This window comes from Piliocolobus tephrosceles, chromosome 1 (assembly GCF_002776525.5).
Source record: "Piliocolobus tephrosceles isolate RC106 chromosome 1, ASM277652v3, whole genome shotgun sequence".
Classification (NCBI taxonomy): domain Eukaryota; kingdom Metazoa; phylum Chordata; class Mammalia; order Primates; family Cercopithecidae; genus Piliocolobus; species Piliocolobus tephrosceles.
Window position 1 is genome coordinate 190,796,983 of NC_045434.1, and position 22,291 is coordinate 190,819,273.

At 41.3% G+C, this 22,291-nt stretch overlaps 1 protein-coding gene across 2 annotated transcripts in view; it reads left to right on the forward strand.

Moving 5' to 3' along the window:
- The first annotated feature begins 272 nt into the window (after positions 1-272).
- The window catches only part of PTP4A2 (protein tyrosine phosphatase 4A2), a 30,719-nt gene continuing 8,700 nt past the window's right edge, over positions 273-22,291 (forward strand). Inside the window, exons 1-3 of one of the 2 annotated variants that reach the window (XM_023219363.2) lie at positions 273-637; positions 16,708-17,396; positions 20,710-20,802. In XM_023219363.2, coding sequence (XP_023075131.1) covers positions 17,301-17,396; positions 20,710-20,802 — 189 coding nt within the window. In that variant the 5' untranslated portion in view covers positions 273-637; positions 16,708-17,300. The remainder of the gene's footprint in view (positions 638-16,707; positions 17,397-20,709; positions 20,803-22,291) is intronic. The other variant, XM_023219364.2, reaches the window with a different exon arrangement.

Consider the following 22,291-nt stretch of genomic DNA (forward strand, 5'->3'; position numbering starts at 1 on the left):
AGGCCACGTTCTGCCTTTCCCTCCCCGGTCACATGGACTCGCCTTCCGTAGCCCGGAGTGCGGAGCGGAACGAACCACCAGGAGGAGGAGCGGGGGGAGGCGCCCAGGGCAGTGGGTCAGCGCCCCGCGGGGCAGGTGGGCGGGCCCAACCGCCCGCGAGCCGGCCGGCCAGCCAGTCAGCGAACGCGGAGGGCGGGTCAGCTGCCCCTTGAGCCGCGCCCCGCAGCGCCCCCTGAGGGGCGGCGGCGGGAGCTGGTTCCGGCTGCGCGCGCAGCGGTGGTGGCGGCGGCGCGATCGGCCGGGCTGTAACCGTCGTCCGTCCGGGAGCGGCTGGAGCGGCAGCGGCGGCCGGGCACGGCGCGAGGCGACGCCACAGGGCAGCGGCGGCAGCGGGGGCAGCGGCGGCAGCAGGAGACTCAGCGGCGACCGCAGCAGCAGCAGCAAGACGGACTCGTGGAGACGCGCCGCCGCCGCCGCCGGGCCGGGCCGGGTGTCGCGCGCCGAGGCTGGGGGGGAGTCGTCGCCGCCGCCGCCACCGCTACCGCCGCCGCCGCCGCCGCCGAGGTGACTGAGGAGAGAGGCGCCTCCTCGCTCCCGCCGCCGCCGGACTTCAATGCCCAGTCCCCAGCTCGCCAGCGTGAGTGCGCCCCTCCCGGGCGGCCCCCGCGCCGGCGCCGGGGGCCTCGGGGAAGGGGAGGGCGGGAGGCGCCGCAGCCATTAGTACAGGCCGGAGACACGTCCCCGGAAGGAGGGCCGGGCCGGGGCGGGGGAGCGAGGGTGGGTGAGCGAGGCGCGGGCTCGTGTGTGTGGAAGGGGGAGAGCTGTGCGAGCGTGGGGGAGAGTGTGAGTTGGTGAAGGGAGGGCGTGTGAGTGGGGGACAGGGCTGAGTGTCCGTGCGAGGAGGTGGGGGGAGTGGGAGCGGGTCGGGGGGCAGTGTCGATGTTGGGGGAGTGTGGGTGAAGGCGAGGGAGGGTATGGGTGTGCGGGGAGTGTGTGGGCATGAGGGGTGGGGGTACATGAGTGAGAAGTGGGGGAGGAGAGAGTTGAGAGTGTGGTAGAGAGCGGGTGAGTGTAGGGGGAGAACGTGGTGTGTGTCGGTGAGAAGGTGTGTGTCAGAGGCGGGAGTGTGGCAGGGTGTGCCGGCGTGTGTCCAGTGTGTGAGCAGGCATCCTGGAGGCCCTTCCCCTTCGTCTTTGTGTGTGGCTATAGTGAACTGTGGTGTGTTGGGTTAGGGAGTTCTTTCCGGGAGCATCTTGTCCCTGGGTCCTCAGGTTCAAGTTTGAGGAAAGGGGGTATAAGTTTCTCCTAGTGGCACTATGATCTTCTGGCTCTGGCATTTTAATTTTTTTTCCCCCAGAAAAGATGGTGTGTGTTTTTTTGTTGTTGTTCTATACGTTTTTTTCACCCACGTTTCATGACTTAAAAGTAAATTTTCAAATTTGTCAAGGATGCCATCCTATCCTAGTCTGGGGTCCCTGAGAGCTAACGAAAAGAAGTTTGTTTGTTGCCCAAGATCCTACACTCTGGCCTGTAGAGTGTTCAGGAGCATAAACTTTTGTAAAGTATTGCTAGTTTTTCAGGTGAAGAGTATTTTATTGTTAGGTAAATTGAACTGTAGGCTACTTTATTATTTCCTGGAATTTGTCAAGAAATTAGCAGTGACCCGCAGTTCTAGTGTCACTGTAGGCATTCAGCAAATGTTTGTCTGGAGTCACCGAACTACAACCACTGCTGAGTTGGAATATGGTACTTGCTGTCATGCTCTGTAACAGAATAGTTTCAGAGGGAAGTGAGTGAAGTTATGCCTTGCCGAATGTGCAAAAGGAAATTAAGGATGCAGAATGACACATTATCAGGGCTTCAGAATCACTTGCCAGCACACCATTGTATTGGTGAAGATGGTGAGAAGTTGTTTGCTGGTATTCTGATCTTGGCGTTTTTAAGTTTCATAATGGATGGACTAATTATTGTCATGGACTTTTCCCATTCTTGAGTTGTAAAAGTAGGGATTCTTGATGAAGAGTAGTACCTCGATAGGGATTTTACACTTTGATATAATATTAAAAATGATGTTATCTTAAAAACAATTGTCTCTTAGAAGTTAGTCTTTCAGTATAAGCAAAAAGTGGTATGGTCCTTTTGTTTTTGGTTTTGTTTTTTGAGATGGAGTCTCACTCTGTTGCCCAGGCTTCCCAGGTTCAAGTAATCTCCCGCCTCAGCCTCCCAAGTAGCTGAGAATACAAGTGTGTGCCACCACACCCAGCTAATTTTCATATTTTTAGTAGAGACGGGGTTTCACCTTGTTGGCCAGGCTGGTCTCGAACTCCTGACCGCCACTGATTCACCTGCCTTGGCCTCCCAAAGTGCTGGGATTAACAGGCGCGAGGGTGGTCCTTGATCGTGAACATAATAGAATTACAGGCAAAATCATTGATGTGTAATTAAAGTTAGAAATTATATTTTTCGGCTGAGCGAGGTGGCTCACGCCTGTAATCCTAGCGCTTTGGGAGACTGAGGCAGGAGGATCGATTGAGCCCAGGAGTTCAAGACCAGCCTGGGCAATATGGTGACTTCATTTCTACAGAAAATACAAAAGTTAGGCATGGTAGTATGTGCCGGTAGTTCCAGCTATCCTGGAGGCTGAGGTGAGAGGAACTTCTGAGTTCAGGAAGTCAAGGCTGCGGTGAGCCAGTGAGACCCTCTCTCAAAAAATAAGAAAGAAATAGTAAATAGTATTGTGACTATTCAGTGAGGGAAGGAATTAATTAGTGTTAATTGCCTACTGCGCTACAGGTGCTTTTTATATTCATTTAATTCTCGCAACTACAAGAAAGGTGGTATCTTCATTTGCATCCATTTGGCTTATTTTGAACCACTTCTGTTTGCCCGGCACTAGGGATACAGCGATGAGCTCCCATGGATTTACAGTGGTGAGAAGAAGAGATACAGAAACTCAAAAGGTTAAGTAACTTATCCCAGGTCACACAGATAATAAGAATTAGTGCTGGATTAAAAATCCAGGTCTTTGACTCCAAAGCCGTTGATTTTTCCAATACATCATACAGCTTTCTCAATAGCTCGTCTTACATTGAGGTTTCTCATCCACATGATGACCTAGCAGCTTGTACTTAGGAGAGCTGTTGAAACTAATGGAGAAGGCTGGAGGCAAGGGGATCATTTAGGAGATGCTGACTGGAGGCTCTTTGGGGCTAAGCTAGGCTTTTATGTGGGGGGAGATGCTGCCTTGAAACTCTCTTGGGGCCCCAGGTGTGTGCTTTGAGACAGTTTTTATGAGGCACCTGGGATATGTTTGCGTGAGAGAAGTCTGATTAAAGAAGTGCAACAGCCTTTTATGTTTTATTTTTTGGAAAAAAGAGAATATATTTATTGGGGCCAAGAACGAACTAGAACTTAACCACTGTATGAAAGTTTCTCTGTTGAGCCGTGTGGGACACTTAAATCAGAATACGTGAGAATACACATGTGAAAGCATTTTGTTAATTATAAATTGAACTACAGATTCAAGGTATTATTGCCACTAAGATCTTTCTACTAAGGCAACAGATTTTGTAGCTGGAAAAGGCTGGCATTTTTGAACACCTTTATAGATGGAAAAATAGTTTCGAACTGCTGAACGGGGTATTTTCTGACTCAGAACAGCAAAAGTCAGGCCACTCCCTCTGAGTCAGTCAAGTAATATTTAATTTGAACAAACCAAATTTATAGGCAGAAACCATTTACAACATCATTGAACTTTGTAGCACTGGGAAGAGTAAATGTTTGAATACTTTTGTATGTAGCTTTGAAGAAACATAGTATGAGAGCCCCATATATAGTTGACTTGAAAAAAATTTCAAACAAGGTAAATTGGATTTATTTTTCTTAAGAATTAACTTTTTATTCATTTTGTCCGATAAAGGTAGTATTTCCTTATGCAGTAATTAAGGAACACTTTACAATTTTCAGACACAAAGTTGAAATTTAGTGCGGATTTATTTTACAGGATTTGAATATACTTTTTCCTTTTTGTTGTAATGTGGGGATTGGTAACCAGTGAAGCCTAGAAAACTAATGTATTTACAAACAAGATGCAGAGGGAGCAGGTGCATACGTTTTTAGCTGTTGCTCTTGGTCTTGGAAGAATGAAGCTTAAGTTTTTGTGAAACTAAGTTTGGTTGATTTATTTGGGTGCTAGTCCATCAGCTATATTTGTTGAATAGAAGATGGGATCTAGTTTTAACATGACGGACTTAGTTATGTTTATTGAATAGCGTGATGGTAGAGATCTTGGGGTACTGGTAAAGTTCAGTATTACACTTTTAGGGTTTAGGTTTCCACGTTCCTTTCTTATGCCAAATCATGTATTGTCTCATTTAAAATTCAATAATCCTGTAAGTAGTATTCTGTTAGCTTTACAGATGAGGACATTTATTTATAGATAGATTGTTGTTGTTTTTTTTTCCAGACAGAGTCTTACTCTGTTGCCCAGGCTGGAGTGCAGTAGTGCGACCTCAGCTCACTGCAGCCTTCACCTCCTAGGTTCAAGCGATTGTCCTGCTTCAGCTGGGATTATAGGTGTGCGCCACCATGTCCCACTAATTTTTGTATTTTTAGTAGAGGCAGGGTTTTGCTATGTTACCCAGGCTGGTCTTGAATCCCTGAGCTCAGGCGCGAGCTGCTCGCCTTGGCCTCCCAAAGTACCGGGATTTGATTATTAAATCCCAGGTTTTAGAATCTAGGTTAAAGATTATCAATAGATAGCAGCGAATAATTTTTTTTTTTTCCTTTTAGGGACTTAAAGTTCTTAAACCTCTGTTGAACAGTGGATGCCACCAGTTATAATTACTTTGGGAGATGGTGATTTGAGTCTCTTAATCTGTGAATATTAGAAAAGTCTTGGCTAGGCACAGTGGCTCATTTTGGGAGGCAGACACAGGAGGATCACTTGAGGCCAGGAATTCGAGACCAGCCTGGGCAACATAGAGACACCATCTCTACAAAAAATACAAAAACTAGCCAGGCATATGGCATGAGCCTGTAGTTCCAGCTACTCGGGAGGCTGAAGTTGAAAGGATCACTGGAGCCTGGGAGGTCAAGGCTGAAGTGAGCCAAGATTGCGCCACTATAGTCTAGCCTGGGAGACAGGGAGACCCGGTCTCAAAAAAAAAGAAAAAATCTTTTTGCCATTTTCATCTTTTGAACTGTTACTACGTATTGAGGTGGCAGTTAGCTTTATCTCATTATCCTTTGTTTTATTGGCTGAATTCTATTCTATGGGCTCATTCTATGGGCTCCCTTGACTCCCTGGCCACTGTCTTAGCACTTGAAGCCTTTTAGGTTGTTTAGTGTAGAGCTGAGGTACATATTGTGTGAAAATCTTTTTGCTCTTTGGAGTGGTAGAGGTCTAGGCTCAACCAGAAACTGTCACTACCCTAGCACCTCCATGAAAGAAGCTGCACAGCAATGCTGTCTGCTTTCCACAGTTCCCCATTGTGGAGTTACCAGGACTCAGGTGAGAGAATGACTCCTTTCCTGCACTGTTTGTTCAGTCAGTGTAGATTTACAGGACTCTGAAATCTTTCCCAGAAAAATGACTGTGAGGAGTTGACAGATTATACGGATTTTATATACATATATAATATATATAATATACATATATAATATATATTATACATATATAATATATAATATACATATATAATATATGTAATATACATATATAATATATATTATACATATATAATATATAATATATATATAATATACATGTGTAATATATAATATACATATATAATATATAAAATATATGATATACATATATAATATATAATATCTATTATATATTATGTATATTATATATATGTATATTATATATATTATATATATATATATATTTTTTACTTTTTTTGAGACAGAGTCTTGCTCAGTCGCCCAGGCTGGAGTGCGGTGGCGCGATCTCGGCTCACTGCAAGCTCCGCCTCCCGGGTTCACGCCATTCTCCTGCCTCAACCTCCTGAGTACCTGGGACTACAGGCGCCTGCCACTACGCCTGGCTAGTTTTTTTGTACTTTTAGTAGAGACGGGGGTTTCACCGTATTATCCAGGAAGGTCTCGATCTCCTGACCTCGTGATCCGCCCGTCTTGGTCTCCCAAAGTGCTGGAATTAAGGCGTGAGCCACTATACGGATATTTTTATGTGACTTGAATATAGATGGTTTTTGTTTGCCTATACTGATTTTCTTGCCCACAGGTTACATTAACACAGCATCCACTTCATTTTAAGTGGCCTAGACACTAAATTTTCATCATTTGAATATAAATTGACATTACACAATGTTGGCTTTTTAAATTGTTGAGAATTTTAAGATTAGGCTTTTTTGTGACCCTTTTTTTGCTAGTTGAGTCTGGTTTGAAAAAATATTTTGAACATTAGAACAGTCTTTACCTTTAGAGAAGTGGTGTATTTAATTTCTCTCATAGTATTTTTTATTTGAAATTTTATTCTTCTCAAAACTTTAATTCTTTTGGAATAAAATGTACACATGATATATTTGTTTTAGCAGATCAGATAAATTACTTTATATTTTTATTTCTGCGGTGGTCAGATATGTTGGCTGTTAACTAAATGTATTGTTTGACAGGAATTCAAATTCACAATCAGGTCTGTTTTCTTCCAGTTGTCCTTTAGTTTTTGTTTAAATTTGACCATCTTTTTATTTTCCCCACTGTTTTACAGGAAACATTCACTAGGTTGTATCACCACAGTATTTGTAAATTGGATTTATGTACACGTTTGTATTTGTTTTTAGTAGCAGAACAAATAGTTGCGTATTGTATTTTCCATTATTGGTGAAAAGCCTTTCATTAGGAAACGGAGAGACTGGTTAATGCAGAAGGATATGAGTCACCAGCAGGATTTGTCAGCAACTAGAGAAGGATATGATGGAGAAACAATAGATTCTAGTGACATTATTTTCATTCCACATGTGTGGTTACAAACAAGTTTCCTTTTGGTGATTAGTTTAAGTTATGCAAATTTGGTCTTTCTGGGTGAAAAGTACTTTAAATACAAGTCACAGACTGTATTCTCAATTGTTTTTTTAGATGGGGTCTTCATTTGGAGGTCATCAACGGGTAGAATTTAGTTAAACTCATTATCTGTTGACTACGATTTAGTAAGTTGAAAGAATATTTTTGTTAAGCTTTTTGGTGATTATGGAGCTGCTTGCTCAGTAGATCAGAGGAGGCACATAAATACGGCAATATTTGCTCTCTTTCTCAGTGAGCAAAGACTTGCTTTTTACCACTATTCTGCTTTTAAATTCCTTAGAGCTTTTATTGCATTTGAATTGGTCTGAAATTCTCAGCCTGGTCAAGACTTCTCCAGAGTTATCTAACCAAAGACTAAGCCCTTTCTCACGTCACACTACCATGATTCTTCACTGTTTCTACCAGTTTTCTATTATAAAAGTTTTACCTTTCTTCAGAAGCCTTAATCCTATTCCATTCTTCTCACGCTTACTTTGTATCTTTAAAATATATGGTGTTAATATGAAAACTTAATACCAATCAAGCATTTTTCACCCACGTTGATTCTTCTAGGAGCTTGATCCTGGATAGTGTTTGTATGATGTGCACACATCTCTGCAAATGCTTGTTCGAAGATTGGCTGTGCTGCATTTTGGTATAATTCAGAGGTGACATATTGTCCCTCGTCTCAGTAAACATTTGGAGGAAGAGGACGAGAAAGATTGAATTTTGCATTCTTTAATTAGAAAGAAAAGGATCCCAGCACTTTGGGAGGCCGAGACGGGCGGATCACAAGGTCAGGAGATCGAGACCATCCTGGCTAACACGGTGAAACCCCGACTCTACTAAAAAAACACAAAAAACTAGCAGGGCGAGGTGGTGGGCGCTTGTAGTCCCAGCTACTTGGGAGGCTGAGGCAGGAGAATGGCGTAAACCCAGGAGGCGGAGCTTGCAGTGAGCTGAGATCCGGCCACTGCACCCCAGCCTGGGCGACAGAGTGAGACTCCATCTCAAAAAAAAAAAAAGGAAGAAAAGGAAGGTTAATCCATGTTGAACTAAGCTAGTGAGTAAAGAATAACTCCTTGACATGGCATTATAGAGTTATTTCACCATTTTTATTTCACGTTAATATGTAGTATGAAATATTTACTTTCACTGTGTGGTTTTTAAAGATCGTAATGTTACTGTGTTTTGTGGAAGTATGCCATTATTGGACAATTAGTGGATAGACAGTACATTTTAAAAGGCCACCAGCAGCTTCAAATAGAATGATTTGGATTCTTGACTGTTTATCTTGTATTATACCCAGTACACAAACATATGTCTGTGAACTGTAATGTAATTTATAAAAAGCAAGTTTAGGAGAAGAAGTGAAGTGTAACTTACCCAGTTATAGGGGAAACTTGGACCAGAGTGCCTGAGCAGCAGAAACATTTCTGGGGCTCAAACAAAGTAATTTATGCTGACAAGATGTATTTTGGGATGTTTTTATTCTGTGTCTTGTCCATAGAGAGTTTCCCTCCCTCTCTTTGGGGGTTAATGCTGGAACAGGACCTTTAAATATGCCCAGTACATTTGACAAAATGGGGAAATGAAAAGAGTTAAGTTGACCTGTAGACTACTAAGTTCTGAGACACAGTATATTTGAAACAATGTGAGCAATAGCCTGAAAGTTTTTACTTTGCATGCTGCTCCTGTGCTGTAGGTTATTTTGAAAGGTGATTCAAATAACCTTTCCCAAGTATCTATTTTGCAACCTCAGGGAACTTGCAGCTGTTACAGTCATTCTAACTGTCCTGATACAGCTCAGAAAACATTTCAGTGTGGTGTTAACAGGCTGAATCCAGGTGTTTTTTTGGATTTTTACTACTGAATTTGCTTTATTACAATTGAAGTTCAGAATCTTAAGTTATTTATTAATGAAATTATTGATTCAGTGGTTCTTGGGTTAATGTACGTATAGTGATGTTGGAAACTAAATTAAAATGATTAAGACTTAAGTTGTTCTCTGAGAAAATTAGCCTTTTGAGATTAAAGAAAGTAGGATGGGAGGAGGAAAGAAAACAAATGTTAGGATTTAACTTTTTGGGGAAGCAACTGAATTGGAGATAGTTCCTATCCTTAAGAAGGTTACCAAAGTTATTTAGGAAAAGAATGTGCCTAAACTTTATAATAAAGGGGCTTGGGAGTCTTAAAATGCACATAAAGTCTTTAAACATAAACCCCATAGAAAAGATAGCCATGATACTTTTATCACAAAATTATTGATGAATAGAATCCATTTAGTAGAACTATTTAATGTAATTTTTAGAAGATTAACTGAAAACAATTAGATTAATACTCAATATTAGGATTGTGCTGTTAGGATTTTTAAATGTTATTACCAGTGCTATTCAAATACTTTTTAAAGAGAAAGTCAGCGTTGGCCATAGTGGTGTTAACCTGCATTTAAATTTTATTTATGAAAGGAAAATACCATTTTGGGACAAGAGATTTCGTTTTGAGAATTGCAAATCTTTAGAGGAAAAATGGAGTACAAAATTGTAAAGGAAATATTTTTAAGTGTGGCCTGAAAATATTTAATGCAATTTTTGTCTTTTAGTTATTTGTAGAGGTAAAAATTACTAGAAAAGTACAACTGTTAATCACCAGGGTACATGCACATCTAAAAACCACTCCCTTTTCATTTTGGTGGGAACAGGACCCACAGGACTTCAGTGAATAACTGTCACTGTTCTCAGAAGCAGGTGCGATTGTTGACTAATTGCTTCCCTTACCTTTCTGAGTGGCTGGCCATGTATCTTCTACTGGTTTTGAAATGTTAAGACATTTTCCCACCATCAAGGTCATGATTTCTTTTTATAGAACTGATTATTGATTTCTGTACTGGAACTTGAGTCTCGAGTTCCCTCCTTAAATGAGGAAGTGGAAAAGTGGGAATAACCAAGGGAGTAACTATGAAATTTTTTTTTTTCTTTTTGAGACGAAGTTTTGCTCTTTCGCCCAGGCTGGAGTACAGTGGCGTGATCTTGGCTCACTGCAACCTCCGCCTCCCGGATTCAAGCAATTCTTCTTTCTCAGCCTCCTAAGCTGGGACTACAGGCACCCACCACGCCTGGCTAATTTTTGTATTTTTAGTAGAGACAGGGTTTTGCCATGTTGGCCAGGCTGGTCTCGAACTCCTGACCTCAGGTGATCCGCCCGTCTTGGCCTTCCAAAGTGCTGGGATTACCGGCATGAGCCACCGCACCCAGCCAAAAAATTTTTTTTAACAGTAAAAAAGCATCTTTTTTTGGCTTATTCACTGACATTTTGGATTCTAATTTGTGTAGAATTAAATTGATACCTCTTTATCAACTTCCTAGTACTGTAGTTGTTGTGGATAGGGAGGAAAACTAATATTAATTTAAATCTAAGTTTCAAGGAGCTAGATTATTCAATTTTAGTTTGGCAAATGGAACAGTAGAGGGACAAACAAAGGTAGCGCAGAGGATAGATAGAACTGTTTTTCTGGCAGGGCGTGGTGGCTCACGCCTGTAATCCCAGCACTTTGGGACGCCCGAGGCCAGCAGATCACAAGGTCAGGAGGTCGAGACCAGCCTGACCAACATGGTGAAACCCTGTCTCTACTAAAAATACAAAAATTAGCCAGGTATGGTGGTGTACACCTGTAATCCCAGCTACTTGGGAGGTCGAGGCAGGAGAATTGCTTGAACTCAGGAGGCAGAGGTTGCAGTAAACCAAGATCGCACCACTGCACTCCAGCCTGGGCGACAGAGCGAGACTCCGTCTCCAAAAAAAAAAAAGAAAGATAGAACTGTTGTTCTATCTACTTGATTTGGCAGTAGGTCATAAGAGATGAATAAATTTTCAGTTTGAGACCAGTTAATCAGAAGATGAGTGTTTAATTAGTAAAGGCGAGATTTTTTTTTTAGCTTACAAGTTTTCAGACACTTTTTTCCCCCAAGTGGTCAAAATACAGTAGGTACAGTAGCATTTTACAGAGTAATTTCCCTACTACTTTGATGGTTGAGAAGATTTTACAATCTATTGTCTGAGTAGTCTCTGAATGTTAAGTTAGACTCCACAAGTTCTGTAGTTACTCAGAGCCTTTACTGTTTTTCATAACTCTATATCCAGTCTGTGGACAAATCCCACATCAAAGTATATCTTGAAACTGACCCCTTCATATCTTCCCTCCTGCTGTTACCCTGGTCTAGGCTACCATTATCTCTACTAGTCTCCTTGCTTCCACCCTTACAATTTTTGTAATGACATAGCAGATAGAGTGATCCTTTGTAAAACCTAAGTTGTCACTCTTTTTTTCCCTCCTTTTTTAGCTTTTATGTTAGGGTCAGCGTGTACATGTGCAGGTTTGTCACATGGGTAAATTGAATGTCGCTCGGGTTGGTGTACAGATGATTTTGTCACCTCGTCACCAGCTAGCGAGCACAGTACCTGATAAGTAGTTTTTCAGCCCCCACCCTCCTCTCACCCTCCACCCTCAAGTGGCCCCCAGTGTCTATTGTTCCCCTCTTTGAGTCTATGTGTACTCAGTGTTTAGCTCCCACTTATAAGTGAGAACATGCGGTATTTGGTTTTCTGTTCCTGCGTTAATTTGCTTACGATAATGGCCTTCAGCTGCATCCATGTTGCTGCAAAGGACATGATTTCATTATTTTTTATGGCTTTGAGTTGTCACTCTTGAGTGAAACCTTTCATTGGCTTCATTTGGAGAGGCATCATTCTCTGAATCAAAATCAAATGCTTTTAGTGGCCTATAAGGCTTTTATTTCTCTGACTCTATTCATTCCATTGTACTCTCTGTTCCAGTAGCATTGGTTCCCTTGTTCCTAGCATACTCTAAGCTTGTCCCCACCTCATAACCTTTGCAGCAGTTAATCCTCTGCCTAAAATGCTCCCCCAAATACCTGTTTGGCTCACACTCTCAGCTCTTGGATAAAAAGTCACTTTTTTCAGTGAAGCCTTTCCTGTTAGCCTTATTTAAAATTGGAACCCCCCTCCCTCTGGCACTGCTAATTCCCCTACTTCAAATTTTTCTCCAGAGCAGTGACATTTTTATTTCTTTTTTTCTGCCCAGTGTAAGATCCATCCCGACAGAAATTTTTGTTTTGCTTACAGCTCTTGCACCTGTAAGAGTATGTGACCCATAGTACATGTTCTGTAAATATTTGAATTAATGAAAGAATTTGAGGAAAATGCCTAGCTCTTCAGGAGGATAAATTATTTACTGTTGACAGATTAGATTTTTTTATACTTATTTTAAGGGGAAATAAAAGTGGCTATTGACATGAAGGGAATTTGCTTTAGGAAAAAATTGTTGCAAGGTTCTAGTTGTATATTACATTATTAGGCTTTCATGTTGACTGATTGTAGAAACCATGCTGACTCAAATTTGCATTACTTCCTGTAAAATTTCTGGTAAGAAAAGTAACATAGTAAATATATGCATACTCGTTTTTTTTTTAGACCTTTGCTTGTAGACTGTATTCCCTTAAATCTAGAATTATTTTGTTGTACCTTTATATTTTACTGTTTTAATTTGGTGAATACTGGCATAGCCCACCAAATTAGAAGGTTTATTGTATCATTTAATTTGGAAATGTAAAGAGATGATTTCTTAGTAGAAATCTTGATGTGAGTGGATTGATAAGGATATATATATATATTTTTAAATTTTTTGAAACGGAATCTAGCTCTGTTGCCAGGCTGGAAGTACAGTGGCGCAATCTCAGCTCACTGCAACCTCTGCCTCCCGGGTTCAAGCGATTCTCCTGCCTCAGCCTCCTGAGTAGCTGGAATTACAGGCATGCGCCGCCACGCCCAGCTAATTTTTGTATTTTTAGTAGAGATGGGCCAGGATGGCCTCGATCTCCTGACTTCGTGATCCGCCCACCTCGGCTTGCCTGAAGTGCTGGGATTATAGGCCTGAGGCACTGTGCCCGGCTAATTGATAGGAATTTTAAAAGGATGCCCAGTAAGATTGGATTAAATTAAATGAGACTGCTTTTATAAAATTCCCTTATACCTCTAAATTCACCTTTTTTTTTTTTTTTGAAACGGAGTCTCACTCTGTCGCCCAGGCTAGAGTGCAGTGGCATGATCTCCACTGACTGCAAGCTCCGCCTACCGGGTTCCCGCCATTCTCCTGCCGCAGCCTCTCAAGTAGGTGGGACCACAGGCACCTGCCACCACACCCGGCTAATTTTTTTTTTTTTTTTTTTTTTTAGTAGAGACGGGGTTTCACCGTTTTAGCCAGGATGGTCTCAATCTGACCGTGTTCGTGATCCACCCGCCTTGGCCTCCTAAAGTGCTGAGATTATAGGCGTGAGCCACTGCGCCTGGCCTCTAAATTCACTTTGTTTGTAGTTAGAATTACAGTTGGCCGAGGCAGGACCTGAATTTTATTCATTTAGCCTCTTTAACAGGGAAGAAAACACTTTATGGAATTGTGTAGGTACAGACCTGCCTGGGACAGAGGACTAGCCCTCTGGAACCTCTTTCTAATCCTATGATTATAGAACTTTTTTTTTTTTTTTTTTTTGAGACGGAGTCTCACTCTGTCACCCAGGCTGGAGTTCAGTGGCGCCATCTCGGCTAACTGCAAGCTCCGCCTCCCGGGTTTATGCCATTCTCCTGCCTCAGCCTCCCAAGTAGCTGGACTACAGAAGCCCGCCACCACGCACGGCTAATTTTTTGTATTTTTAGTAGAGACACGGTTTCACTGTGTTAGCCAGGATGGTCTTGATCTCCTGACCTCGTGATCCGCCCGCCTCGGCCTCCCAAAGTCTGGGATTACAGACGTGAGCCACCGCGCCCGGACTTTTTTCAAAATTTAAGTTCTGGGGTACATGTGCACAACGTGCAGATTTGTTACATATGTGTACATGTGCCATGTTGGTGTGCTGCACCCATTAACATTACGTTAGGTGTAACTCCTAATGTTATCCTTCCCCTCTCCCTCTACCCCACCACAGGCCCCAGTGTGTGATGTTCCCCTTCCTGTGTCCAAGTGTTCTCATTGTTCAATTCCCACCTATGAATGAGAACATGCGGTGTTTGGTTTTTTGTCCTTGCGATATGTTTGCTGAGAATGATGGTTTCCAGCTTCATCCATGTCCCTACAAAGGACATGAACTCATCCTTTTTTATGGCTGTATAGTGTTCCACATTTTCTTAATCCCGTCTATCATTGATGGACATTTGGTTTGGTTACAAGTCTTTGCTATTGTGAATAGTGCCACAGTAAACATCCGTGTGCATGTGTCTTTATAGCAGCATGATTATAATCCTTTGGGATGGCTGGGTCAAATGGTATTTCTAGTTCTAGATCCTTGATATAGAACTGTTTAAGAATGTAGTTTGATTGTAAATCATTATAGGGTTCTTATCACCCTAGAATTTTTTTTTTAAAGGTAATACCATATGTACATGGGAAAAGTTTAAAAAAATTCAAAAAGTATATGTTAGGATGTAGTAAATCATGCTCTTGACTTCCAGCCTCCAGTCCTGTGTTCCTGGCCCTGCCCCAACCCCAGGAAACCACTGTTACCTCTTGTCTTGGTAATTTTCCAGATATCCCATGTGTATGAATGCATACAGTACTCACAAATATTTCTAAACACACTGTTCATACTGTCATGTACCATGCTCTTTTTACTTACTAGTGTCTTTTAGCTGTCATTTCATATCAGTTCATACAGATGTTTTATTCTTTCTAACCTCTGGATGGTTTTTTCTTTCTTTTTTATCCCTTACCTCCCTCCTTTCTTAATTTAAAAGGACTTCGCTTTCAGAGACTATCCTTTCTCATCCTTTATTGAAGTTATGTTCTTTTGTTAAAAGTGGAAATGTTGCCTAGGAAATGGAAATGTCCTAAATTCAACATTTTAAAAGTTAGGTTTTATGATAAAATTAAATGGCAGAGAGAATATTTGGGTGTATATTTGAATTTACCACTGTTATATGTCAAGTAAACTAGCCTCTTTCATCACTTGGTAAGTTTAAACAGTAACTTATTTAAGTAGATAGAGCAGAATTAATGCCAGAGAGACAACTTTAGGAGAATTTTCCTGTATGGTGTACATGCACAGAATTTATGTTAAAATATAGGGTTCTGCAACTTTTGAGTACTTTCTAGCTGTGATAGGTTATGATATTTTACACACTGCTTTGCATTCTTAAGTGTGTCACAGGAATTAACATTAGTTTATCTGAATTGACAGGTGCAAAAATGTAACTGTTGATGTGTAGTTGAACTCTTGATGGAGGGGGAGGGAACAGAAGCTTGTTTTTATCATGTGTCTGTTAACAGTGCTAGAACATACTGTTTCTTTTGGCAGAAATTCCTTTGCTGGGTTCTCAGTATTAAGAATTGAAAATCTAATAATGAATTATCTTTATTCCTGGAAATGGTCTTTCCAAAATGAAGTTGGGGGAGTAAGATGGGATAAAGCTTGTTCTATTTGCTGAGCGGGCACACACTGGCGACTAGGTGGAAAACTTAATGCTGGAGCTGTAGCCTTTATTAAGCCTGGCTATCACTACAATGCAGGTCTTTCAGTGCCTTTACTCAGCTGACACACATTTGCAGTGATAACATCATTGAACCAAAGGGAATGGAATAGGTTAGAATTTCCTTGTGTTTTGCTCTGCATTGCATGCAAACTATTGTTCTTTGAGTAGTTACTTTAATAAACTCCACCCACTCTCCCACCTTATTTTAAGGTCACAGAGTTGGAGATGAACATCCAAGCAGGTATTTGGAAAAAAAATTATACTTGTATGGAAGATTGCAACTTGAAAAATATGTGGGGCTAGAATCAGCAGCTCAGGAGGCCTGTAATCCCAGTGCTTTAGGAGGCCAAAGCTGGAGGATCGCTTGAACCCAGGAGTTTGAGACCAGCCTGGGCAACATAGCAAGGCCCCCATCTCAACCACAACCTCAACCTCCAACCTCCCAGGTTCAAGCAATTCTCCTGCCTCAGCCTCCCGAGTAGCTGGGATTACAGTCACGTGCCACCACGCCTGGCTGATTTTGTATTTTTCGTAGAGACGGGGTTTCTCCATGTTGGCCAGGCTGGTCTTGAACTCCTGACCTCAGGTGATCTGCCCTCCTCGCCCTCCCAAAGTGCTGGGATTAAAGGACCGTGCCTGGCTCGAGTCTCTGATTTTTTTTTTTTTTTTTTTGAGACAGAGCTTTGCTCTTGTTGCCTAGGCTGGAGTGCAACGGTGCCATCTTGGCTCACTGCAACTTCCACCTCCCGGGTTCAAGCGATTCTCCTGCCTCAGCCTGCCAAGTAGCTGGGATTACAGGCATGCACCACCACGCCCGGCTAATTTTGGATTTTTAGTAAAGACGGAGTTTCTCCATGTTGGTCAGGCTGGTGTTGAACTTCCGACCTCAGGTGATCTGCCCGCCTGAGCCTCCCAAAGTGCTGGGATTACAGGCATGAGCCACCACACCTGGCTTGAGTCTCTGATTTTTAAAACTCTTGATAATACCCCTTTATCCAATTCTTCATAGATGATAATAACTTATAATTGGTGACATTTCACATTGCTTTGGTCTTATAAAGAATGTATTTTGACTTCAGGCATTTGTGTTTACTGTGCCATCAGCCTCTAGTTCATTTTACTTATTCTTTTCTTCTCCAGGTTTTTCGTTGGAATATACGTTGCACATTTATGGCGATTCTGAGTGTGAGGGCAGACTTCTGCCAGGCTCAGCACAGCGTTTTCGCTGACAAGTGAGCTTGGAGGTTCTATGTGCCATAATTAACATTGCCTTGAAGACTCCTGGACACCGAGACTGGCCTCAGAAATAGTTGGATTTCTTTTTTTTAATTGCAAACATATTTCTTTTAATGACTCCAGTAAAATTAAGCATCAAGTAAACAAGTGGAAAGTGACCTACACTTTTAACTTGTCTCACTAGTGCCTAAATGTAGTAAAGGCTGCTTAAGTTTTGTATGTAGTTGGATTTTTTGGAGTCCGAAGGTATCCATCTGCAGAAATTGAGGCCCAAATTGAATTTGGATTCAAGTGGATTCTAAATACTTTGCTTATCTTGAAGAGAGAAGCTTCATAAGGAATAAACAAGTTGAATAGAGAAAACACTGATTGATAATAGGCATTTTAGTGGTCTTTTTAATGTTTTCTGCTGTGAAACATTTCAAGATTTATTGATTTTTTTTTTTCCACTTTCCCCATCACACTCACACGCACGCTCACACTTTTTATTTGCCATAATGAACCGTCCAGCCCCTGTGGAGATCTCCTATGAGAACATGCGTTTTCTGATAACTCACAACCCTACCAATGCTACTCTCAACAAGTTCACAGAGGTAAGATTGTAGCGTGGTCTACCTTTTGGATTGATTTCTAGGTAAAATCCCATTAAAAAATTCTCTTAGCACAAAGCCATTTATTTCTGTATTCGGAGTGTGGATGGTCATCCTGCCAATCCTGGTTTGAATTGGGTTGGGTTAGTTACAGCAGATTTTTTCAAGAACATTTATGGAATTTGGGGACTGTAGAGGTATCTAGTAGTGTTTTTTTCTGTGTCCTTTCTACATTTATTGACAGGTTTTTTTTGGTCAAACATTCAGTCATAAAAATAACATTTATTGAACACAGTATGCACCCAGCATTATAATCAACAGTGTTAAACATTATGCAACAAGCAATGTTTGTGCTTAAGGTCACAAATACAAAAACCCTATCAGGTGTAGATACCATTATTATTTCCCTCTTACCCACGAGAAAACAGGTTCAGAGCCATTTAGTAATTTGCATAGTGGCACATAGTATGTGATGGAACTGCTGTACTTGCCTAGGTGTCTGACACTAAAAACCATTCTGTACGTACTTCAGATATTCTAACCACCTTTGATGAAAAGACACCACCAGACTACTTAGTTGTAATAATCGTATACAAGGGTCCAGAAACTTGGGGGAAGGAAAAGGTGGTAGAGGTAGTATTTTTATGTCGGATCCTTAATATTTTTTCTATTGGTAGGAGAAAAAACTCTTTGTACTTCTTTGAGCAAACATTTGAACATAAACTTTTTTTTTTTTTTTTTTGAGGCAGAGTCTCGCTCTGTTACCAGGGAGTACAGTGGCACAATCTCGGCTCACTGCAAGTTCCGCTGCCTGGGTTCATGCCATTCGTCTGCCTCAGCCTCCCTAGTAGCTGAGACTACAGGCGCCCACCACCACGCCCAGCTAATTTTTTGTATTTCTAGTAGAGACAGGGTTTCACCATGTTAACCAGGATGGTCTCGATCTCCTGACCTTGTGATCTGCCGCCTCAGCCTCCCAAAGTACTGGGATTACAGGTGTGAACCACTGTGCCCGGCCTTTTTTGTTTTGTTTTTTTTTTTTGAGACGGAGTGTAGTGGCATGATCTTGGCTCACTGCAACCTGCACCTCCCAGGTTTTAGCTGTTCTCCTGCCTCAGCCTCCCAAGTAGCTGGGACTACAGGCATGCGCCACCACACCCAGCTAATTTTTGTATTTTTAATAGAAACGGAGTTTCACCATGTTGGCCAGGATGGTCTTGATTGTTGACGTCGTGATCCGCACGCCTCGGCCTTCCAAAATGCTGGGATTACACCGCGTCTGGCCAGAACATAAGCTTTTTCATCATTCTTGGGTTGTTGAGTTTAAATGAGTTCTCTTGCTGTATTTATGGAGTAGACTTAGAAAGGTGGGTGAACTCCTAGTGATTCTCATTTTATAGATGGCAAAACTGAGACCGCAAGAGGTTTTGACTTGTTTAAGGTCGCAAATACCATAGAAAATTCTATCACAGCTTTTCAATGAATGACTATTACAGAGTTTATTTTAATGGGATTTCATTTGTATTTTGAAACATTTTTAAAATTCCTGACTTAATACTTCTACCTTTCCTGAGTCGGTATTGTAAGAAGGCCTTTTTGTGAAAAATGAAGTCCTTTAGCAATTAAAATAATTTTACACTTTAAATAACTAAATAATGGACTCTTCTTAAAGAATATCACTGTGCTTGCTTATTTATACTTATAATTCCCTGAACTTCTTAACTTTGTATACACAGTGTACAAGTTGATTCTAGGCCTGGTATGCCCTCACATTGTTCAGTTAGCTTTAAGCCTGGCTGAATTATGTGATACTATTTTCTTTTCTTTTTTTTTTTTTTTGAGACGGAGTCTCGCTCTGTCGCCCAGGCTGGAGTGCAGTGGCCGGATCTCAGCTCACTGCAAGCTCCGCCTCCCAGGTTTACGCCATTCTCCTGCCTCAGCCTCCCGAGTAGCTGGGACTACAGGCGCCCGCCACCTCGCCCAGCTAGTTTTTTGTATTTTTTAGTAGAGACGGGGTTTCACCATGTTAGCCAGGATGGTCTCGATCTCCTGACCTCGTGATCCACCCGTCTCGGCCTCCCAAAGTGCTGGGATTACAGGCTTGAGCCACCGCGCCCGGCCTATGTGGTACTATTTTCAACTTGTGGATTCTTTGGCCATAGACTTCACAAGTGGCACAGGCCACTGTCCTCCTGCAACTATAAAAAAGATGTTGGTAGCCCCTTGAAGATAGGTAGTCAACTGGGTTAGGCATTCACCGTAGGGAGAGTTTTAAAGGAGCAAGGCTTCTGGCTATAATTGCATTAGCTGTCTTTTTAATATACCACTTTTTCTCCTAATTTCAGAATTTTATTTCTTTAAAAAAAGCAGTGTTTATTTCATAAAAATAAAAAGATATAGATAAGCAAAAAATTAACAACATTTAATTGTTAATAATTGGCTTCTAGATGTTTTTCTCTGCATGTATCTGTGTATATTCATAAATACACATACAGATAGGATCACATTATATATTTTTAAAAATCTTTCCCCATCCTCCTTGGTATTGTTTTTATAGCTGTCATAGTGTTCACTATATGGATGTGCCATACTGTTTTAATCATTCCCTTATTTTTGGACAGTTAATGTGGTTTCTAATTTTTCACCATTCCAGTTTGTGGTGAACATGCTGTTACCTAAATCTTTGTATATTTCTTTATTTCTTTTGTATAAACTCCCAGAAGTAGAATTTTTAGGTCGCAGTGTATGTGAACTTTTGTGTAAGTTTTTGTGTTATGCTACCAAATTGCCCTTTAGAAAGGTGAATCTTACTCACACTCCCGCTGAGATTTCATGAGTGTCCATTAAGTATGTAACCACAGTGAGAACAATTCTGATCTTTGTCTAAAAATGATATCTCATTGTTTCAATTTATAATGGTACATTTCTTTTGTTGTTGTTGTTGTTGTTGTTTTTTGAGACGGAGTCTTCCTCTGTCACCCAGGCTGGAGTGCAGTGGCACGATCTCGGCTTACTGCAACGTCTGCCCCCTGGGTTGAAGCGATTGTCCAGCCTCAGCCTCCTGAGTAGCTGGGATTACAGGCCCGTGCCACCACGCCCAGCTGATTTTTGTATTTTTAATAGAGGCGGGGTTTTACTATGTTGGTGAGGCTTGTCTCGTACTCCTTACCTTGTGATCTGCCTGCCTCAAGCCTCCCAAAGTGCTGAGATTACAGGTGTGAACCACCGTGCCCAGCCTATAATAGTACATTTCTACGTTTTTGGCTGTAGGTTTCAAAAACAAGTTCCCTTATAATTTTTTTTTTTTTTTTTAAAGGAACTTAAGAAGTATGGAGTGACGACTTTGGTTCGAGTTTGTGATGCTACATATGATAAAGCTCCAGTTGAAAAAGAAGGAATCCACGTTCTAGTGAGTGTGTAGTCTTTAACTTTTTCACTACAAACAAGTTACATCTTTCAAACACACATTTATAAAACTAGGCCAGGTGCACTGGCTAACACCTATAATCCCAATATTGTGGGAAGATCACTTGAACCTAGGAGTTCAAGACCAGCCTGGGCAATGTGGTGAGGTCTCATCTGTACAGATAATTAAAGAACTGGTGGCGCATGTTGGTGCACACCTGTGGTCCCAGCTACTTGCGTTTTTGAGGTGTGGGAATCACTTCAGCCCAGGTGGTTGAGACTGCAGTGAGCTGTGGCCACGCCACCACACTTTAGCCTGGGTGGCAGAAGGAAACCCCATCTCAAAAAAAAAAAAAAAATTTAAAACTTGGTATTAGGTGGACATGGTGGCGCACATCTGTAGTCCCAGCTACTTGGGAGGCTGAGGTGAGAGGATCGCCTGAGCCCAGGAGGTCAAGGTTGCAGTGAGCCTTGATTATGCCACTGCACTCCAGCCTGTATGACAGAGTAAGACCTTGTCTCAAAAACAAAAATGAAAAAACCCTGGCAGTAGTACTTTTGGATTTTTTAAGGTTGTAGTGGAAAATACATTATTGATAGCAATCTTTCAAATTCCTTTGGATTAACAGATAGGGAGTTTTGTTCATTCGTGCTCTTAAAGCCTAAAATCATAGTATTTTCAACTAATAAAAAACAAAATTTAGTGCTCCTATTTTAACAAAATGTAAATTTGCAATTTTTATTTTTTAGGAAATTAATGCAATATTTAGCTTTGTTTCTTGGCTACTAATTTGAATATAACGAAAGTAATTTCCATCAGACATTCTTAAGTCCATATGGAACTCTGCCACTTTGCAAGTACAAGATTAGTTACTTAATATTTTGTGGATAACTTGTAGGGGGCAAAAAGGTGGGATAAGAGGATGAGGAGAGGTAGAAGGCATCTTGCTCCAGAGTAATCAGCATAGTTTCTGATACTTTTTGTTAGGTTTCTGAGGAGTTTTAGGTGATTAGATTTCTTACCTAGCTCAATTTGAGTACAAAGTGATTGGAATTATTTTAAATTAAGTTCCTTTTTAGCACCAAAATAGGCTGTTTCCTTATAGCAAATGGGAGCGTCAGATTAGTTAACATTTTATTCTTTCTTCCCTAAGTTGTAGGAGCAGCTTTTAGGAGCATGTAATGAAATGTTCTTGTAGTTTTAGGTGTCCTTGAGCTGTTGGTTTGATTGTGGGAAGGTTACGTAGTAGGAAGAGAACTGGAGATTTTATATAGGTAGTTAGGTAGGAAGAAGGTAATAAGGAAGATACTGGTTTAAGGTTATGTTCCTGCTTATTGAGAGGTAGTTCTGTAGTCTTTATTATATTGGTCAGTGGTTGGGAAGGCAGTTGATGCAAAAAGAATAATGACCTATTGGTAAGGCAGTTCTCTCATATCTGATCCATAAAGTTTCCTCATATCCATTTTGGTGAAAACAAAAACTAAATAGCCAA